Source organism: Protopterus annectens, chromosome 14.part0 (genome assembly GCF_019279795.1).
Source record: "Protopterus annectens isolate FY-2018-M chromosome 14.part0, PAN1.0, whole genome shotgun sequence".
In the NCBI taxonomy this organism is placed as follows: domain Eukaryota; kingdom Metazoa; phylum Chordata; order Ceratodontiformes; family Protopteridae; genus Protopterus; species Protopterus annectens.
This window is the reverse complement of record NC_056748.1, coordinates 198,471,783-198,491,067: the sequence shown is the minus strand read 5'-3', so window position 1 is coordinate 198,491,067 and position 19,285 is coordinate 198,471,783. Positions and strand designations below refer to the sequence as shown.

Below are 19,285 nucleotides of genomic sequence, written 5' to 3'. Positions count from 1 at the left end.
ACACATGGGTTGAGAGTGTGCTCTGGGTAATACTGTAGTTGCTAACTGTGATTGCCTGGCCTTGATGTCACATGTCTGGGTATGGCTTTGCACCACAGCCTCTCAGCCATATCACATGAGTTACCCCTGTACGGTGGACACTGTGATATATAATATGGCCACCATAAAAGAAATATGCAAAATCCGCTCCACATTGGCCATAGGTGTCACAACCACATCTACACAGGATACGGGTTACACACACACACACACACACACACACACACACACACACACACACACACACACACACATGCAGATGCACACCTGTCATGTTTGGGAGTAGAACCCCTACCTAACTAGTGTATTACACTACAGCACTATGCAGTTATACTATGTTCCATGGATATTACTGGAGTAGTCCATCCCCAAAAGTGTATTTCACAATGACTGACATCAGCAGGATTTCCAAAGTAGAGCATTTGAAATTACTGTGAGAGACTAGCCTAAAATGCCTTGCTCCCTACACAGACAGTGACACACACAATACATCTAGAACTGCCATGTGTGGGGATGGAACTCTACCACGGTTCTAATTCACAATACAACAGTATGCAGTTACAGTACATGCTACGGTGATTGCTAGTCTACAACCTTCCCAAAGGTGTATTTCTAGGTGTGTGACATCGTCAGTCTTGCCAAAGGTGGATATGTGAAATGTAAGGGGTGTGAGTACCCTAAAAGCATTGCTCTCTACACAGTCAGACATGCATGCGTACACACACACACACACACACACACACACACACACACACACACACACACACACACACACATACACACACACACACACAGTTGGCAGGTCTGGGGTTAGAACTCCCAACTAACTCCTTAAACACACTATGGCCATATGATGCTACAGGATGTGCTATGGAGATTACTGGGCTATGATCATCCCAGAGGTGTATTTCAAGGTGCGTGACATCAGCAGCCTTGCCAAAGATAGGTATTTGAATTGTAAGGGGTGTGAGTAGCCTAAAATGCATTGTTCTCTACACAGTCAGACATGCACACAAACACAGACACACAGTCACACACACAGTTGCCAGGTTTGGGGTTGGAACTCCTACTAAACTAGTTTACACATTACAGCAGTATGCAGTTATGGGATGGACTACAGAGATTACTGGTCTACAGCCTTCCCAGAGGTGTATTTCTAGGTGGGTGACATCAGCAGCCTTGCCAAAGTTGGGTATGTGAATTGTAAGGGGTGTGAGTGGCCTAAAAGGCATAGCTCTCTACCCAGTTAGTGACAGACAGACATGCACACATATGCACACACAGACTCACACAGGCACAGTTGCCACATCTGAGGTTTGACGTCCTACCTAACTACATTATCACACTACAACAGTACGCAGTTACAGCATGCGTTACAGAGATTACTGGGCTACAGCCTTCCCAGGGGAGTATTTTTAGGTGGATGACATCAGCAGCCTTGCCAAAGGTGGGTATGTGAATAGTAAGGGGTGTGAGTAGCCTAAAAGGCACTGTTCTCTACACAGTCAGTGAGAGACAGACACACACACAAACACTGACACACACAGTTGCCATGTCTGCGATTAGAACTCCTACCTAACTAGTCTATCACACTACAGCAGTACACAATTATGGGACATGCTGCGGAGATTACTGGACTATAACTCTCCCAAAGGTGCATTTCACATTGGATAACTTCAGCAGGCTTGTCAGGGTAGTGCTATGGGGTGGCCAGTGTGTGTATGGTCCATAAACCATTCATGTAGGGGTGACACACCACAAGTGGCCACACTCGGGGTCATATGTCACAGGTACGTGAATAGGACTACTAGATGACTACGTCCTTGCACAGCCATGCTGCACAGCTGGCACGTGGACCACATAGTCTGTGGTGCTGACAGGTACTGGTCACTAGTAACTGCAGTGTGTGACATCTGCATCTGATTGTGTTTGGGGCCCTTTGGCTGTGTTCTGGTGGGACAGGAGTGGATGGTTCCTTGTCATGATCACCCTCTTCCACACATCTATATCCATCTACCTTTGGCTTATTATGGTGTGTTGCCCTTACATATATGTCTGTATTCCTATCCACTGTGTGTGCAAGGCATGAGTGGTGCATACTGACATGTGTCTGCACTAACAATTGCAACAGCCAGATGTTTCTGGTCCACTGGTGTTTGCATACATGACTTTCGTGTGTTTAAGTGTGTGAGCATGCCCAGTATAACCTTTCAGTATGTTGATGACTGGCATTGCCTTCATTTCTCTAAGTGTGTGAGCATGCCCAGTAAGGCCATCTGTTTTGTGTGTGTGGATCATGTCTGGTGATTTGTACTGCACAGCTGACCTTTGTTTTGTACACCGACAGGTAGCATGCTGTGTCTGCAGGTTATCCACTGATCATTTGGCATTGACTGTTGCAACATGTCTGCATAGCAGAGGGAACACCTGACTATTTCTATGTTTCTACACAGGATTGGGGGGCACACCTGACTGTTAATATATTTCTATGTAGGGTGGGGGGACACACCTGACAGTTGTACACATTTGCTAGGACTGTACTGGTATGTCCTGTAGTCCATTTCAGTCAGTAGTCTTACCTATTGTGCTGGCTAAGCCATACTGGTGTATGACCTTTCTTATCTTTTGATTGCATACACATCGGTTTCTGACTTCCTATCTGTAACAACTGACATCCCACTATCTGGCCTGCGGTAGTCTGTCTGTGTAGGCCTGGGGGGTTACCCATACCCCTCATTCAGAGGCCACAGTACAGCATTTGTTTGTGTTTGTCTACACTTGTTTTGCTGGCTGTGACTGTTGTTGGGTATGTGACCCCCCTCCTGACTGGCATGTGTGAGTTCCTTATCTTGTGGGTGCCCCAGTATTGAGGGGGGTGCTGTAGGGCTGCCTATGTCGGATGCACATAGTACACTGCCTACGTATGGTTAGGCACAGGTAGTGTAAAGTCTGGCATCCCTTTTGCTGTATGTAAGAGTCAGAAAGAGGTGCTATTCCCTGGGTCACTCCCATGTCAGAGTATGTGCTATGCGTTGCCTCTTTGCCAGGGCCAGGGCATACTGGACATGCCTCCTTCTGCTTACTAGGGCAGGCTCAGGATGTTCCTCCTCTGAGTCACTCTGTGCCTGTGCAGGCCTTGGCATTGGTGGGGGGGCTATGTGGCCCTGCTCTTTGCTGCTCCTGTTGCAGCTGTTTCCACAGGATCATATTGTGTAGCATGGCACATACAAGGACTATTTGGGTACCTGTAGTTGGTGAGTACTGCAAGGCTCCACTGGATGTGTCCAGGTACCGGAACCATGACTTGAGTATCCCAAACACATGCTCTATTATGATTCTTGTTTGTGCATGTGCATAATTATGGAGTTCTTGTTCAGGTGTGTGCGTGTTTCTGATGGGTGTCATCAGCCACTGCTCCAGTACATATCAAGCATCCCCCACTAGGTGACCATGTGGGATGTCCCCATTGGCAAATTTCAAGTACAGCTGCATCAGATGCCAGATGTGGGAATCGTGATAACTTCCAGGGCAGCCAGCACACACATTCAGTATTATGCCTTGGACATCGCACACAACCTGGCAGTTGATGGAGGGGAAGCCCTTGCGGTGGACGTAGACCCTACCCTGCTCACTGGGTGGTGCTTTGATGCATATGTGCATGCAATCTATTGCACCCACCACCTCAGGGTATTCTGATATTTGGTGGAAGAGACGCATATTGCTGGCCAACACATTACGGGTGAGGGGGAAATATACGTGCGCACTGACATGTGCTGCCATGGCATCCAGGAACTGATGGAGTACCCTGGATGCTGATGCCTGCAAGATCCCCATCATATCCCGAGTTGGCCTTTGGAAGGTACCTTTAGCTAGTATTCTTAGGCCTACACATACCTTCATTTCCACTGGGATGGGTTTCCCTCTGTTAGTTTGGTGTGTCAGGTGTGGCTGGCACAGCTCAGCAATTTGCTGCTCGAGGTCCCTGCCCACCCTATAGTGCTCCACTATCTCCAGCTCATGTAGCCCTTGGTAGGTTATCCTGGGTCTGTACACTCTTCTCCGTCTCCTCACTGTGGGTTGGTCAGCATCATTCACATCCTCACCACCCTCAGTCTCTTCCACAAGTTGTATGATATCTATTGCAGCCCCTAACATTTTGCTGTTGTGAGTGTTAAAAGTTACCCACTTGTTTACACCAGTGGTGTAGGGTGTGGGAAAAAACAGAGGGGTAGGTGTTTGCATAGTTTATAGTGGTGTTCTGGGCTGGGCTGGTCTGCCTGTGTAATTGGCTGCTTCCGATACATTTCACCTAGCAGCGAACCTAGTACCCCTTGATTAACTTCGTACTGCTGCTTTCCCTTCTCATTGCCCTTCTGTTTCAGCCCAGGGGTGCGTCGGACAATCTGTGTACTCCAATGTGCACACTGCAGCTATTTCCTGGGTTCACTTCCTTTATCTTCCTGTAGATCCAATTGCGCGGAGCGCACACCCGCTTACACTTTTTCATACGTGCTGGGCAGGTTTGGACACACCCCCAGGCTTCGCTGTGCTAAGCTGGATGCAACCCAGAGCCACAGGGCTCCAATCCATTGACAGTATGCCTGACACACTCCCCCATGATGTCACCTACCTCATGATCTTGCACTCAGCTATTCATACTCTTACACTATTGGGACCTGCCTCACATGCTGGGGAAAACCAAGATTCACTATCCTTCCCCTCATTTGCATATGATTGCCTGCTAATGCATGGTTACATGTGTCACACTGTGCCTCCCCCCTTAGCAACCACGATTCACTGGCCAGGTTGTCTTTTGCCTGCTATTGACTTGCATGGCGGAATACTGATTTTACTTAGATTGCTTTTTTAGGTTTATTTTCTTATTTCCCCACCAATCCTGTTTGCACGCTGCTGCCCTATGATTCAACAGCCGTGATCAGCGGACATATAATAAAAGTTGTATTTTGCACATTTTGCATTGTTTGTAATGCCAATGGCCTTCTACTTGGCCATTGGCATGCCTCCTCAATGATATGCAGCCTTTATTTGGGGCTGTCATGTCCCCGTTTTGGATTTTGCAGTACCGTACCTGGTTACTAGCTGAGTACATTTCTACATATTATGCTAGACCTGCACATCCTGATTCCTGCTTCCTGGATGGCAGATTTACCTCATTTGCATGGTTTTCACCTGCAAATGGGGTCATTTCCATAAGGGGGATGGGAACGTGCAGCACTACTGCTAGAGCACTTGGCCACGTCAAATGAGCACATATGTGGATCGCTCGGCCGCCATATTGGCAAAATTTCCTCTTACACTAATCATGCACACCGTGCAAACATTTGAGAATCCGGGGGTCCTTTTTTTGACTAGGTTAGAAAAACTAGGATTTAAAGTTAACTAAAGTAAAGAGCAGTTATGGAGGTTGAAGGGTTCAGTACTTGGGAATCTCATTTCAGAAGGTGCTAGGCAGATTCTGCTTTTGTGAATTGTTCCAATCTAAGCTTTTGCAAATGGTTCTGATCCAACCACACCCTACTACATTGAAACAGCTGTGAGTCTTTCTGTATTTAACAAGTTGCTGTCAACAATGAATTTCTGACTATGCTTAAGTGGTAAAATCTTTGTTAGAATTGTTAAACAAAGATACTCCTGAAACTTTACCCTGGCAGGATTATCATGAATAAGCTTTTGTACAATTTAAAATATTGCATTTAAATCCTGTTGCAATCAATATTCCAGAGTAGTTAAATAAAATTTTTGTGTTCTGTAGTGAAAGAAATAAAGTAGCATTTGGATTATCACAACATATGAATGATGGATTCAGACCTGTTGATTATTTCAGTACAAGTCTGATCCCATAGCTGAAGCCTTCCTCCACTGTCTTAGGGCAGTGGCCATGATGGCACACAAAGTAGACATGGAGGCTGTACTGACTGGCACAAGACTTACATGGCGGTTCCGCACTCTGTAGAAGTTCTGTTACTAAAGACTAAAACTCAACATTTATCTGTAGAACAACTGTCTAAATATGAATTGTCTTTGCTTGATAACCCTGCTTTACAGATTGTTTGATGTATACCATTTAATGCGACTTCTTTTATCCCTTCAGCAAACAAAGGACAACTCCAGGATTGTGTAGTTGTTACTAATACTGTGCTTCTTCCTAGATTAGACTTGAAAAATGTTCATCTACAGAATGCAGATCTCGTCTTTATCATAAATGGCTATTATGGTTGAAGACACAATGGTGAACTTGCAGCAGCTTTTTCCATTTGTACACAAGAAAACATTTTATTAAATGGACAGTTGAATGGAAATGTATCTGTTCAAACAGATGAATTAGTAGCCATAACAAAAGCATGTAAAATTGGCAGAGGTAAGTTAGTAACCATATATATAGGTTCTCGGTAAGCATAGGGAGTTGTTCATGATTTTTGTACACTTTGGAAAGAAAGAGGTTATTTAACATTGAGGGGACAGTTCTTTAATTTGTTTTTTGTTAATCAACTGCTAGAAGCTTTACTACTGCTGAGGGGAATAGCTGTAGGCAAATGGACTAGTATAAGACTGACAGTTCCTTTGTAACTACGGATAATACTTTTGCTGATATGGCGGCTATGACAAGCCGCATTGCCTCATCCTGCTGAGAATATATTTTTGCAACATTTAAATGAAAATAATCACTTTCCTTCGCATTAGTTACTGTCTTTTCAAGATAAGACTGAAGATTATAAGAGAAGGCAGTGAATAAGCAATGGCTACAGTTGCTCTTCTGATCTTTTGTGGCACCAGTAGGATGGTTAGCTGATATCCCTATTACATTTCCTAAATAAATTGGTTAAAACTTATCACTAACTCTATCATTTGTGCAAAATTTCACTAATACAACAGATTTCCACTGACTGGTATGCACCTCATAGCTCAGAAGTCATTCAGCATTTTGTAAACAGTTGTTTAGTTTGTTTAGAATATAATGTGTCTAGATCAGTACCTGCGCCTGTTCAATTATTAGAAAAGCCTCATGGACCATTTTGCTAACTTCAGTTGGTGCATATCGAGCTTCCCCAAATAAAGAAACTGAAGGATGCTTTGATTATTCTTAACATCTTCTTGAGCTGGGAAGAAGCTTATCCATGTGCAAAAAAAATGATGCATATAGAGTAGTTAAGAAATTGTTAACCAAACATAGCCCTAGGTTTAGTGTTCCTTGTAACACACAATAAGGTCAGAGAACTCATTTTAATAGTTAAGAAACACAACAGCTTTGCAAGACTTTGGGAGTTAAGATGAATTTTCACAGTTCTGATTGACAAGCTTTTGAAATAGTAGAGAGAGCTAATTAGACTAGCTAACGTATGTGAGGAAACTTCTCCTAAATAGCAAGAAGCATTGTATTTAGCTTTGTTTAAGATTAGAAGTGGAGTAAGTGTTCCTTGAAATCTGTCTCCTCATGAAATTCTTATGGGTAGACCCATGAGAATGCCTGCCACCCCCTCAGTAAGCATTTAGAGTTGCAAGATATTGATGAAACCATGTTTTTCCATTGTAAATGCTTGTGTCTCTTTTGCAGAAATACCCCAGTATTGTTCTGTATGCAGTCTAACAACCCTCAAGCCTGTGTCCAAAAGACCAAGTGTACATCAGAATAAACTCCCATGGAATTCACTTAGCCCCAGATGGAAAGAGCCATAGTTGGTTTTGCTCTCAACTGCTACTGCCATGTGTTGTGAGGGACTCCCCAACTGAATCTTTGTGTTGCATGTCAAAACAAAACTTCACTGTGATGAGTAGAATGAAAACAACACTGATGAAAGGCCAGTGAACTAGCAGAACCTATTACCAGTAGAACTGGGCAACAAATCAGAGGTATTGTTCCATCTGGAAATGATAGCCTATGACATTTTACCATCCAAACCAGATCTGAAACCACCTGCGAGTTGTTTGCCATTCAGTCATATCCCACATCTACTATCCAGCATGTACCTGCTGAATATAGCTGAGTTACCTTTTTTTTGCCAGAACAGAAAATAAAACAACATGATTCTGCTACCACATTCTGGTTTGATTCAAGTTCCAGTAGTTTTCTTCTTCGATTCCAACAACCTTGTTTTTCTTGCTTCCAATTCCAGCACTATCAGATCATCTTGCCTTTTGAATACTGATTTGGAAACTGCCTTATCTAAAAAAAAACATTCCCATTCAAAATCATCTGCAATTAAAGCTTTTGGTCAATGACTTTTTGGTGATCAATTTTGCTTGTACAATGTACAGCCCATCCAGCATCCTTATTTCCAATCCTCATTAGTCCTAACATGCTTTCCTTTTCTGAGAACCGATCATTGCTAAAATTACTGTCCTTTTTATCATCATTCTGTTTTGATTGCTTCTATCATGGGCAACTGTGACTGCCTCATCCTCTCCAGCCATCAGAACTGTAGTGAATCCTTTCTTAAAAGAAATATTCATTCTGTTAGGAAAAGAGACAGGTACTTGATTAAAACTGAACCAAGAAGAGCTGATCGGCAACCTCAGTTTAATACATTCATTGCCGCTATGCATGCTTATGCATAGACTCTCACTGCTCGTAACTGCTGGGTTTCTGCACATATTCCTACAGCACATGATAGGGTTATTCCATCGATTCCTATACTAGTGACTGATTCTGAGCTTTATACATCACTGTGTCTTATTTTTCTTGCTAAAATTGTAAGAGTAAATATTTTCTTATCCCCTTTTCTGTAATGCTGCTTGAAATTATTGGCTATTGTAAAAATGGAACACTTTTTGTTGAAACTAGTACTTGTAATATTACTTGGAATTCTTATGATGGGGCTGCAGGGTCGGGCAGCATTACATGAATATTACTATATCTGTGGAAATCAGGCTTCTCCCTGATTACCTATAGACTGGTCTGGTTGTTGTTATTTTGGTCATGTTGTCCCTACTATTTGATATTAGCTGTTTTATCAGAAGACAAAATTCATAATGCTCATCACAAGAATGATACTAAAGATCCTAACCCAGCTGGTAAAACAGAACCTCCTGGGTATACATCATAATAATGCTTTTAAAGGGCTTGCTCATGTGCATCTTGGTGATGATGTCATTTCTTAGACAGGTATTATTTCTGCTTAAGAGGCAATGAAGTCTTATCTGGGAGCTTAGAAAATTGTCTTAGATTCTAGATTTAAGTAGTCCACTTTGGATTCTATGAATTTGATAACCCAAGAACAGACTGCAGTTTGCAGTGTGTTGCTACAGAATTGCATAGTACTTGATATCACCCTTGTTTCTAAAGGGGATATGTATGCACTCATCTAAACCCAGTGCTGTTCTTTTATTCCTGATAATTCTGGTGCAATCTGTAGTCAGAAATAATTCAAAAAGCTGGTGAGTATTCACATACCAGATAGGCTGATAGTTCCCAATGGGCAGGGAACCTTTGGGGAGGAGGGATCCTTAGTTTTTCGTTATAATAATATTGTTAGCTTTACTTCTGTTTAAGCTTAAACCCTGCTTATTGAATTATTAGCTTATTGAAAAGATGTTAATGTGAATTTCACTGAAACTCTGCCATTGACCACTATTAGTAAAAATCATAATACAGTAGAAGATGAAAATAAAGTGTTACAAGATTTTAATAAAATATATTATAATCTGTATAAGAGGGTATGTAAAAAAGTATGTAGTAAAACATATAGTATTAAATGTATTACTGAGGATTATTTACAGTATTCAGAATGTATTTTTCTTTTATCAAGATTAAGAAATATTTTCAGTGAAAACAAGACAATATTTTTGAAATGACTATGTAAAGATTGTACATGTCATAAAGAAACAATGTGAAAAATCTCTGATATCAAGTGAAAATTGTATTTGTTCATCTGAAAACATGCACTCATTGTCCAGTCATAAATAATCATTATGATTTGGGTTGTGCTTTTCTGTATCAGATGAGGAATGTGAAGGGTGAGAAGCACAGAGAAGGGAAAATGTTCATTTCATTTCTAATATGCTTTACAGCAAAAATGAACTATTCAGAATGTCCTTCAGTATGTATCTACTGGCTTGCTTACTGCCTATTATACACTGACTGGCCATTAATATTCTAAAACAAGCATGCTGATTGGCCAGCTCAACAAGCGTGTCCATTGAAATCTGAGAATATACCAACGGAAAAAGGTCCGGTCACCTGGACCTTATTCTGTTGATATATTCTGTCAGTTTTTATTTTTATAGTTGTTTAAAAAATATAAATCTGTAGTTCGGACTCCGGACATATGAGAGACAGTATGGAGAAAATACAGGGAAAATCAGGTACGTTATTTAAAATTAAAGACACATATCTGATTTCCCTTGTATATCCTCTATTCAGTCTCTCTCCTAACTGTCCAAAACTTTTTTTTTAAATTAAAAAAAAAAGAAAAACGGAGCAACGGAGATCTTCTTTTTTCCATTGCTTACTTTCCCCAAACACTGATGTACTGGGCATCCGTAGGAATGCAAGTCTCAAATACATGTGCAGTACATCAGCTAAAGCAAGTAGGAGATGTCCAATGGTGGAAGGACAGCACTCCACCTTTATACAAAGACATTATTTAAGAAAAGCAAGTATTTTTTTCCTTAAATAATGTCATTGTATAATAGCAATAACCCATGTCTGGGTGTGGGTAATGCTGGATTTACCCACAGCTGTCTTTGCTTGGTCACGCGGGCTTCGCCCAAGTGACCAAGCCACACCAACCGTGGGTAAATCCAGCATTACCCACACCCAGACATGGTTTATTGCTTAAATATTAGCAGGTACTAACAGAGTTAGAAAAGTATAAGATTTGTTCCGAGTAGAATGTTCTATCAAGGAATTTGTGCCTCCTATGGAATGTCATAAATAAGCAGTCATGTGGTCTTTGTTATCAAAATTAATGCTGCAGTGCTCATTTCTAATTGGTCATGGCAGTTTTATAATTGTTACAATAAAGTTTTTTAAAGAAAAGAATGTATAAAATCTAATTTCTGTAGTTCAGAGAGACAGGAGTATGATTAACTAGTCTCCTATGTATGTGTCTTTCTGTGCAATGAAGGAGATGGTTATTCTCTGCTGAACTGTCTCACGTGAAAGTTATTTGTTACCTTAACATTACAGAATGCCACAAGCTTTTCTTTCTGTAGTGGATTTATTAGACAATTGCACCATACAGATTTACTTTTAATTACACATTTCTTATGGCATATTGGAACAGCTTCTTCAATACTTTCATTTGTGAGGGAGCAAAAGTTTGAAGAACATGGGGAAGCAAGGATGGCATTATGAGTCAATTTCTATGGAAGATGGGTCAACTTTGGTTGTCCAGGATATCAGTAAGCAGCAATAAGATGGCTTTAGAATGATCTTAAAATATGGTAGGGATTTTATGGGTGGGGAGGTTTGTATCAAAAAGAAAGATACATTTAGATGATCTCATTAACAAGGTGGCCAGTGGCATACAGGGTAGAGCAGGTGTGAAGGAGTAGTTGGCAAGGACAACACCAAGGACAGGAAAAATTTGCACTACCTATCTGGTGCTTACAAAATCAGGGAAACTCTTTGAACATGTGCTGGTAACTGCATAGGATAGCCAATTAATTCCCCACAAACCACAACATGGTTATGGTCGCTCTCCACCCTGCTACTTATAAAGACTAACTCTGAGACCACTGTGTAGTGGAAAAGGAGAAATCCATGAGATAACATGATCTTAAACATATTGACTAGAGTCCCATACCTCTTCTATATTTCTTGCAAAGTTCATGAGGCAGGTAATCTAGAAAATATTAAAATACCACCGTTTAATGAATTAAATTCGCTTACTTCTTGGATTGGTGGTCTTGGTGGTATTTTAATATTTTATTTTTTTTTGTTTTCTTAATTTGTATTTGCTAATTTAGAAAATAAGCCTCCTTAATGTAGCAACTAGACAGATAGGAGGAGAATCACACTCTTTTACAAGCCACCAAAGTCAAAGGGAAAGATGGTCACGTTCCAACTTAGAAAATATGTAGGAGTGTGCTCTGATATTGACAAAAGGGGAATATCACTTTTTTGGCAGAAAAAAGTTCTCTTTGGTCGTAGATCATTGTAAAGTGATATTGGAGGGAGAATAGTGGTGTTTATCATTCTCTTACCAACATAATTAATATTCATCATAAACTTGATTCTCTCAGGGATGGAGTGTCACTTAATATACAATTCACTATTGAAAGGTCTAGCAAGGGAAGAGGATCACTTAAGGGAAGAAAGAAGTTGTTCTCATGTGCCATTATCTGCAGTAATTTATACATTGATTGAGGAAGATGCAACTCAGAGCCACTCAATTCTCCATATTTCACTCATCAGGCATGTGATCCAGCAGAAAGGTTTTTTTTTCCATTTCATTTAGTTGTTTACTGAGCTTCTCAAAAACCTGAAATTGTGGCAGTATCCAAATGCAATCTTATTTGTATATCTTTTTGCCTTGTATTATGTTTTCCTATCTTTATTTATTACAAGGTAAATTACAGTGTAGTGATGGACCTACCGAGGCTGTAAGAGGAATTAGAATTTCTAACCACCACCCTTCACTCAAAAGGGAGATGTTTATGTTAGTTACCTAAAGGTACATATTAACCTTTTCTTGCAACAATGAGGAATATAGTAGGTAAACTCCAAATCCATAAAGTGAATGAAGAAAACTTTTTAATTCCACCCATTGCAGCTCGTTATACATAAATACCATCACCGAGTTCTGAGTGAAAGATTAATAAAAATCCAAACTGCAGAGAAGGATTCTAGAAAGATCAAAAATAAATATGAAAAATGCAGGGAAATTTATTCAGCCCTCCATTAATTACAAGACATTTTTTTTGGTCCTTATAAATGGAAAAAAAAACACTTATTAGACAATTTCTAGAATTACCATATTCTTCTTTAAGTTTAAAATACTCACAGACGAGACTGATGTCCTGATGTTATTGCACATTGCTCCTCCAGAGCTGGAATTATGACTAGCCACCTCCTCCTTTATTACACTCCACAGGGTCCACACAATATGGCTCTATGAATTGTGTCACAAGGCCAATTCCTAGAGAAGTCAAGAAACTGAATGCCACAGGGACATGTATGGGTTTGTCCACTAAATAGCTGCTGAGGTAGTTGAGAATGGACAGGATGTATGACTGCATAGTTTGGGACAACAGTAGTTTGGACAGAACAAAAACTAATACTTTTTAACAGAATTTTTATAAGGCAGTCACAGCTGTGAACTAAATTTTTCTATTCTCAACTGGCAAAGTGGAATCAAAACAGCATTAGCATTTCCTGAGACCATTAAAGAGAATATGACATCTGAGAAATGTCATGGTTCACAATATATTTTACAAGAACAGATGAAATATCAGTTGCTGTAGTGTTATGGTTAGACACACCACTATATGAACCAGTAATAGTGCCATGCATTACTTATGGTGCAAGTGTAAAATTTTTAATGAGAATAACAATGTTAGAACATTACAGGGTTATTCAACACTGTTATGTTAGGAAGTAATTAAACAAGCATTTTATGAAAACAAGCATGTAAATTTTGATTTTTTTTTGTGTATGCCCTGTAAGATCTCTCCTGCAGCCAATCACCAAATTGACCCATTTTTCCCTTTTATAAAGATGCAAACTTTCCACCCTATTCATTCCCCAGTGGAATTAGAGTCAGATGTTAGGTAGTGGGCCAGTCTGCAAGTCCTGCAAACTGTCCTATCCCTCACCCACTCAGCATCCTATTAACTTCTCTGTACCTGCTTTTGGGGTTACATGAATGCCTCTGTGTACATGCAAATTCTCAAACAGCACACCTCTTGCAGCTCTTCTTGAAGGCTGATGAGTCAGAATCCCAGAGAATTTTATAGATATTAAATACAAGTTAGAGTTTAACTATGAAAAGCTACATTTATGGTGAACTGCAAAAGTGTTTTGCTTTTAATCACCTTTACTGGATATTTGATGGGATTGTTGGTGTGAATATTCTACAATAAAGCGAAGGTTTTTTTTACTCTACTGGCAGCCTTTTATTTTCTACTTGTGTGGAAGAAGGAGAACCAGCATTTGTTTTGGACTTTTTTGCCTCTGGATTTCCAGTGCCACCTTTGTAGCCCTGGAGCAATTTGTTTTACTACCTTTACTGGATATCTCAAAAAAGAATTAAAAATCTTGTTTAGCAGCATTTTGACTGGATCCACTCAAACATCGCACACAATAAATTTTTAAGAAACAGAAAAAAAAAAGGACTGGACTCCATCTTCTGGTCTGACCTTTAAAAACATTAACATTCAAGCAACACTGCTTGCAGCATGGCTATATTCAATACCAACAGCATTGGACTAGCAAATTTAATATCTCTCTTTTACAAGGCTAATTATTTAGCAATATACCATCTTTATTGTATATCAATGTGATCGTCACAAATCATACATTCAAACCATGACCACACCCAGTCTTGCCCAAGGTAAGAGGCAATCTAGTGCTTGGCCTAGGTCATCAGGCAACTAAATACTGGTACAACTTTTGTCTAGTCAGTCACTGCCAATGACTGCAATAATCTTGTATGTCGATCTTGCATGGAATGCAGAGCATTTCCCTCAGAGTGTATTCATGTTTTTATCTACCTGTGCATCTGGACTTCGTGCATTCCTACAGAGCAGCCCTTTCTCATTGTAGCAGTATAGCTCATATTGTAATGGCAGGAATTACTGAAAAAAATCAGCTTGTATTCCTGAGATAATTCCCTCTTAAACCACCTGCAAAAATGTTTGTAGACAATGTTTACGGATCACTCAAGAATCATTTATGCATTTTGAAAACTATTCCGACCAACACCTTTTAGTGCTACCCGGATCACATTTACTGCTTACACAAGACTGTATCCTGCAATAGTTTGCAACCATATATGTTGCAATGTCTACCCCAAAACACCCCCATATGGCTAGGCAGCTTGTGATGCTATCCATTATCAGTATGTAGTGCAAATCCTTCCCACGTGCTTCTAGCTCCATTCCCTATACAGATGCAGAGGCTACTAGTGTGTGTGTGTGTGTGTGTGTGTGTGTGTGTGTGTGTGTGTGTGTGTGTGTGTGTGTGTGTGTGTGTGTATATATATATATATATATATATATATATATACACACACACACACACACACACACACACAGAGCTCCATGTAAATGCAATGTGCTAAGTACTAGTCATCCTTTGGTGCGTGCCCTGTCTGCTGCTGGGTGCCCTGTCTGCTGTCACTCGCTGATTGTCCTACTTTTGATGATTTTGTAAGGTGAGACATTGAAATTAAGAGCATACTGAGTTTACTGCCAGCACAGAATTGTTTTCACCGCAACGGTGCACTCATCGCCCGCAAAAAGAAGCATAGCTCTGCTTTTTAACTGCATATCTTTTAGGATAGTGGATAAATACCCTGTGTGCCACACTCTGTTAACTATATGAAGAACATCTGTAATTTCCACCCATTATCTTTATTGTTTAGACTCATAACGGAATGCTAATGAACATTTATCAGGTGTCATTAGCTGACCAACATACACATAACTCAACAATGATTGCTATTAAACTACTGGTTAAATATAATAAATGCTATGCTTTTGCCCTGCTAAGTTTAATGCCCAGAATATAGAATTCTGCCAGAAAGGCAGGTATGACCCTAGCCCTGAGTAGCATTCTGCCATCGCCCAGAATGATACCGCAGTACAAGGACAAAATGATTGACTTTAACAATTGGCTAATCTTCTGGTGTCATTCTAAGGGGATCCAGTATCTGTCTGCTTGGGATGGCATGATCGACAGACCATGATGCTTTGCCACAGATGACCTGCACCTGTCGCCCCTGGGATTTCGGATATTGGCTAAGGCTTTTGCTGCCACTATAGTGCCTTTTTTAGGAAAGGTTCAAATAACAAATTCACCACCGTAACAGGAACAGGCAAGCAAAAACTGAGGGTAATGCTACTCAATGGTAGAAGTCTAAATCTCAAAATGCACTCACTCGAGGCACTCCTTAAAATGGAGAACATCGATATCTGTGCAGTGAATGAGACCTGGTTCAAGGCTCCAAAGAGCACCACTGCACTACCAGGCTATAACTCATATCACACTTTTCGGCCATGTAACCTGGACCAAAACACCAAAGGCGGAGGTGTGTCCATATTCATTAAAGATATCCACACCTCCAGACTAGATGCTCAGCATAATGCATCCGAAGTTATCCAAGTAAAACTAACTCTTGGCAAAACTGCAATCCAAATTGTAGCTTGCTACAGATCCCCCACCATGCCCCAGGATTCCCACTCCTCTTTTCTTGATGTACTGGAAAATATTAGGGATCAGCCAAACACCCTAATAATGGGTGACTTCAACTACCCCGCCATTAACTGGTAAAACTACTCGTGTACCAACTCCTTAGCTCAATGCTTTCTGGAATTCATAAACTCCAATGCCTTGGATCAACTTATCCACACCCCCACCAGGGGCAACAATATCCTAGACCTAGTCATTACCAACATGAGTGACCGGTGTTCCACACCTGAAGTCAACTCCTCGTTGGTCCGATCTGACCATAAGCTAATCACCCTAGAAATCCACATCCCCCCCATTAAGGAAACCACAGTAAAAAATTTCTCCAAAGCCAACTTCATGCTTCTTAAGACAGAAGTGGTGAACTTCATGACACCCATGCAGATGGACAATACAGTTACAACTGCTGAATCCTACACAAATGCACTCTATAAGCACTTACACGAGTGCATGGATCGTGCTATCCCAAACAGAACCAAGACACTATCCTCCAAAAAAAGGAAACCAATCTGGTGGTCCCTTGCCATAAACAAACTGTACAACAGAAGGAAGAAGCTGTTGCAAAAGAGAGTAAAATCCCATGAGTGAAGCAGCTCCCTTGTCAGCCTCAGTAAGAAGCTGAGATACCTTATAAGATCCCCCAAAGCTAGCTATGAAAACAAAATCACCCATAATTCTAAGGACAGCCACAAAGCATTCTATAGCTATGTCAAGAATCTCGATGGCAACACCCTGATCTGCTCCTAGTTACATCACAAAGGCAAGAAAATTACAGAACCAATTGATATTGCCAACATCCTGGAAGATAGGTTCAGTGCTAACTTTACCCCTCTCACCCCCTAAAGGACCCATATCTATACAGGCAAAATGCAGAGTCCCTGTAATCACAACTACGCAGGTAAACGCTGCACTCTCTAAAGCCAAAAACACAGCATCCATGGGACTGGTCAAAATCCCAGGCTGCGTTTTATATGAACTTCAGAATGAACTGGCTCCCCACTTAAGCACCATGTTCAATAATAGCCTTGCATCAGGCTTTGTGCCCACTGAATGGTGCACAGCAACAGTTATTCCACTCCACAAAGGGGGAGCCACCACTGATCCTGGGAACTATTGACCTATTAGCCTGACAAGCCTGGTCTGCAAGGCCATGGAACTTATCATCATGGAACTCATAAATAAAGACATTGGTAACCTACAAACTCTGGATCCCACCAAGTTCGGGTTTGTGAAAGGCAGATTATGCCTCCTGAACCTGAATGACTTCTTTGAGGCAGTCACCAAAGCCATATATGAGGGTAAGGTGGTTCACACAGCCTATCTTGACCTCGCCAAGGCTTTCAACACCATCCCCCATTCTGGAATTATAGCTAAACTCACTAAACTAGGTATAAATCCCTACATCACAAGATGAGTTGCCAACTGTCTCAATGACAGAACCCACACTGTAAAAGTTGCAGACTCCAAGTCTGACCTCAAAGCAGTGACAAGTGGAGTACCACAGGGTTCCGTCCTGGGACCTCTCCTGTTTGGTATCTACTTCTCTGAGGTACAGGCTAACACAGAAGGCCACTGGCTAATGAAGTTCACAGATGACTGCAAACTAGGAGTCATAGTCAAGTCCCCAAATAATGTGGATATCCTACAGAAGGGCCTCGCTGAGACAGATGCCTGGTGTCAGAGCCATGACCTCAAGTTCAATGTCAAAAATTGCAGGGTCATCCCCTTTGGTAAAAACTCTGTACCCATGAACTACCACATAGGCAGCAATCTACTTAACACCGAAAGTGTGATAAGAGACCTTGGGACCCAGGTGGACAGTAGCCTCTGCTTTGATAGTCACCTCACCACAGTAGTCCAGAAGTCCTTCTACGTGGCACACCTCATCATAAAAAGGTTCTCATCCAGGAAAAAAGAGGTCATTGTTCCCCTCTACTCGACACTCATTAGACCCATTATAGAGTACAATGCTCCTTTTGGAATGTACCTCACAAGACATCTGCAGCAGCTGGAAAGGCCACAGAAATACCTCAAAAAGAGGATTACTGGCCTCAAACAAATGTCCTACACTGACTGCCTCAAAAAACTGCAGCTTTACTCCATAGCATATCGTCTACTCTGAGGTGATCTCTGCCTAACATATAAAGCTATGTCAAACCCAGAGCTGTTGGACATGCTACACCTAAAGAAATCCCAATCCCTCCGAGCTACACTCTCTAGGGACCTAAACCTTGTCACCACAATAAAGAAGACATGCTGGAGGGATAGGTTCCTGTCCCAGAGACTTCCCATTCTCTGGAACAGGCTACCCATCTATGTCAAGCAAAGTTCTTCATTAGCAGTCTTCAAGAAAAATATTGATGAGTGGATGGGAAATAGGGAATACACCCCGGAGATCACTTCTGTGTCTCTGCTCGACAGTGGCACAGGAAAATAACTTTTTTGGGTGGAGTAAGCTTACATAGACCCTTGGGCTGATAGCCTAGTACCTACCTATGAACCTATGAAGAATGAGGCACCATGTATGTGACTCTCTCTTTATACATATTTCTTTATTCTGAAGGAGCCTGTAAATATCCATCGATTGACAGTATTATTTCTTAGCATTAAAATATCTGTTACACTTTCTGACAACTTCTGACTAGTTTACATTAAATATCTTAAAGTAACCACATCAAATAAACATTATTATTTACCAAAGTTGCCTCATAGGGAGGGATGTATGCTTAATTGCAACCAGAGCTCCACCCTGATTCATGTATAAGATGCTATGTTCCTCTTCAAAGATCTAAAAAAATTGAAACACATTGTTTTAGATAATGTATGCATACGGTCTTAAGAAAACTGAATAAGAACATTAATGCTACGCACTATCTG

At 41.0% G+C, this 19,285-nt stretch overlaps 1 protein-coding gene across 1 annotated transcript in view; it reads right to left on the bottom strand.

Moving 5' to 3' along the window:
- Positions 1-19,285, bottom strand: part of LOC122788639 (VPS10 domain-containing receptor SorCS1-like) — a 1,297,464-nt gene that overhangs the window by 803,221 nt on the left and 474,958 nt on the right. The window contains exon 9 of the mRNA XM_044055539.1: positions 19,105-19,196. Within this exon, the coding sequence (XP_043911474.1) occupies positions 19,105-19,196 (92 nt within the window). The remainder of the gene's footprint in view (positions 1-19,104; positions 19,197-19,285) is intronic.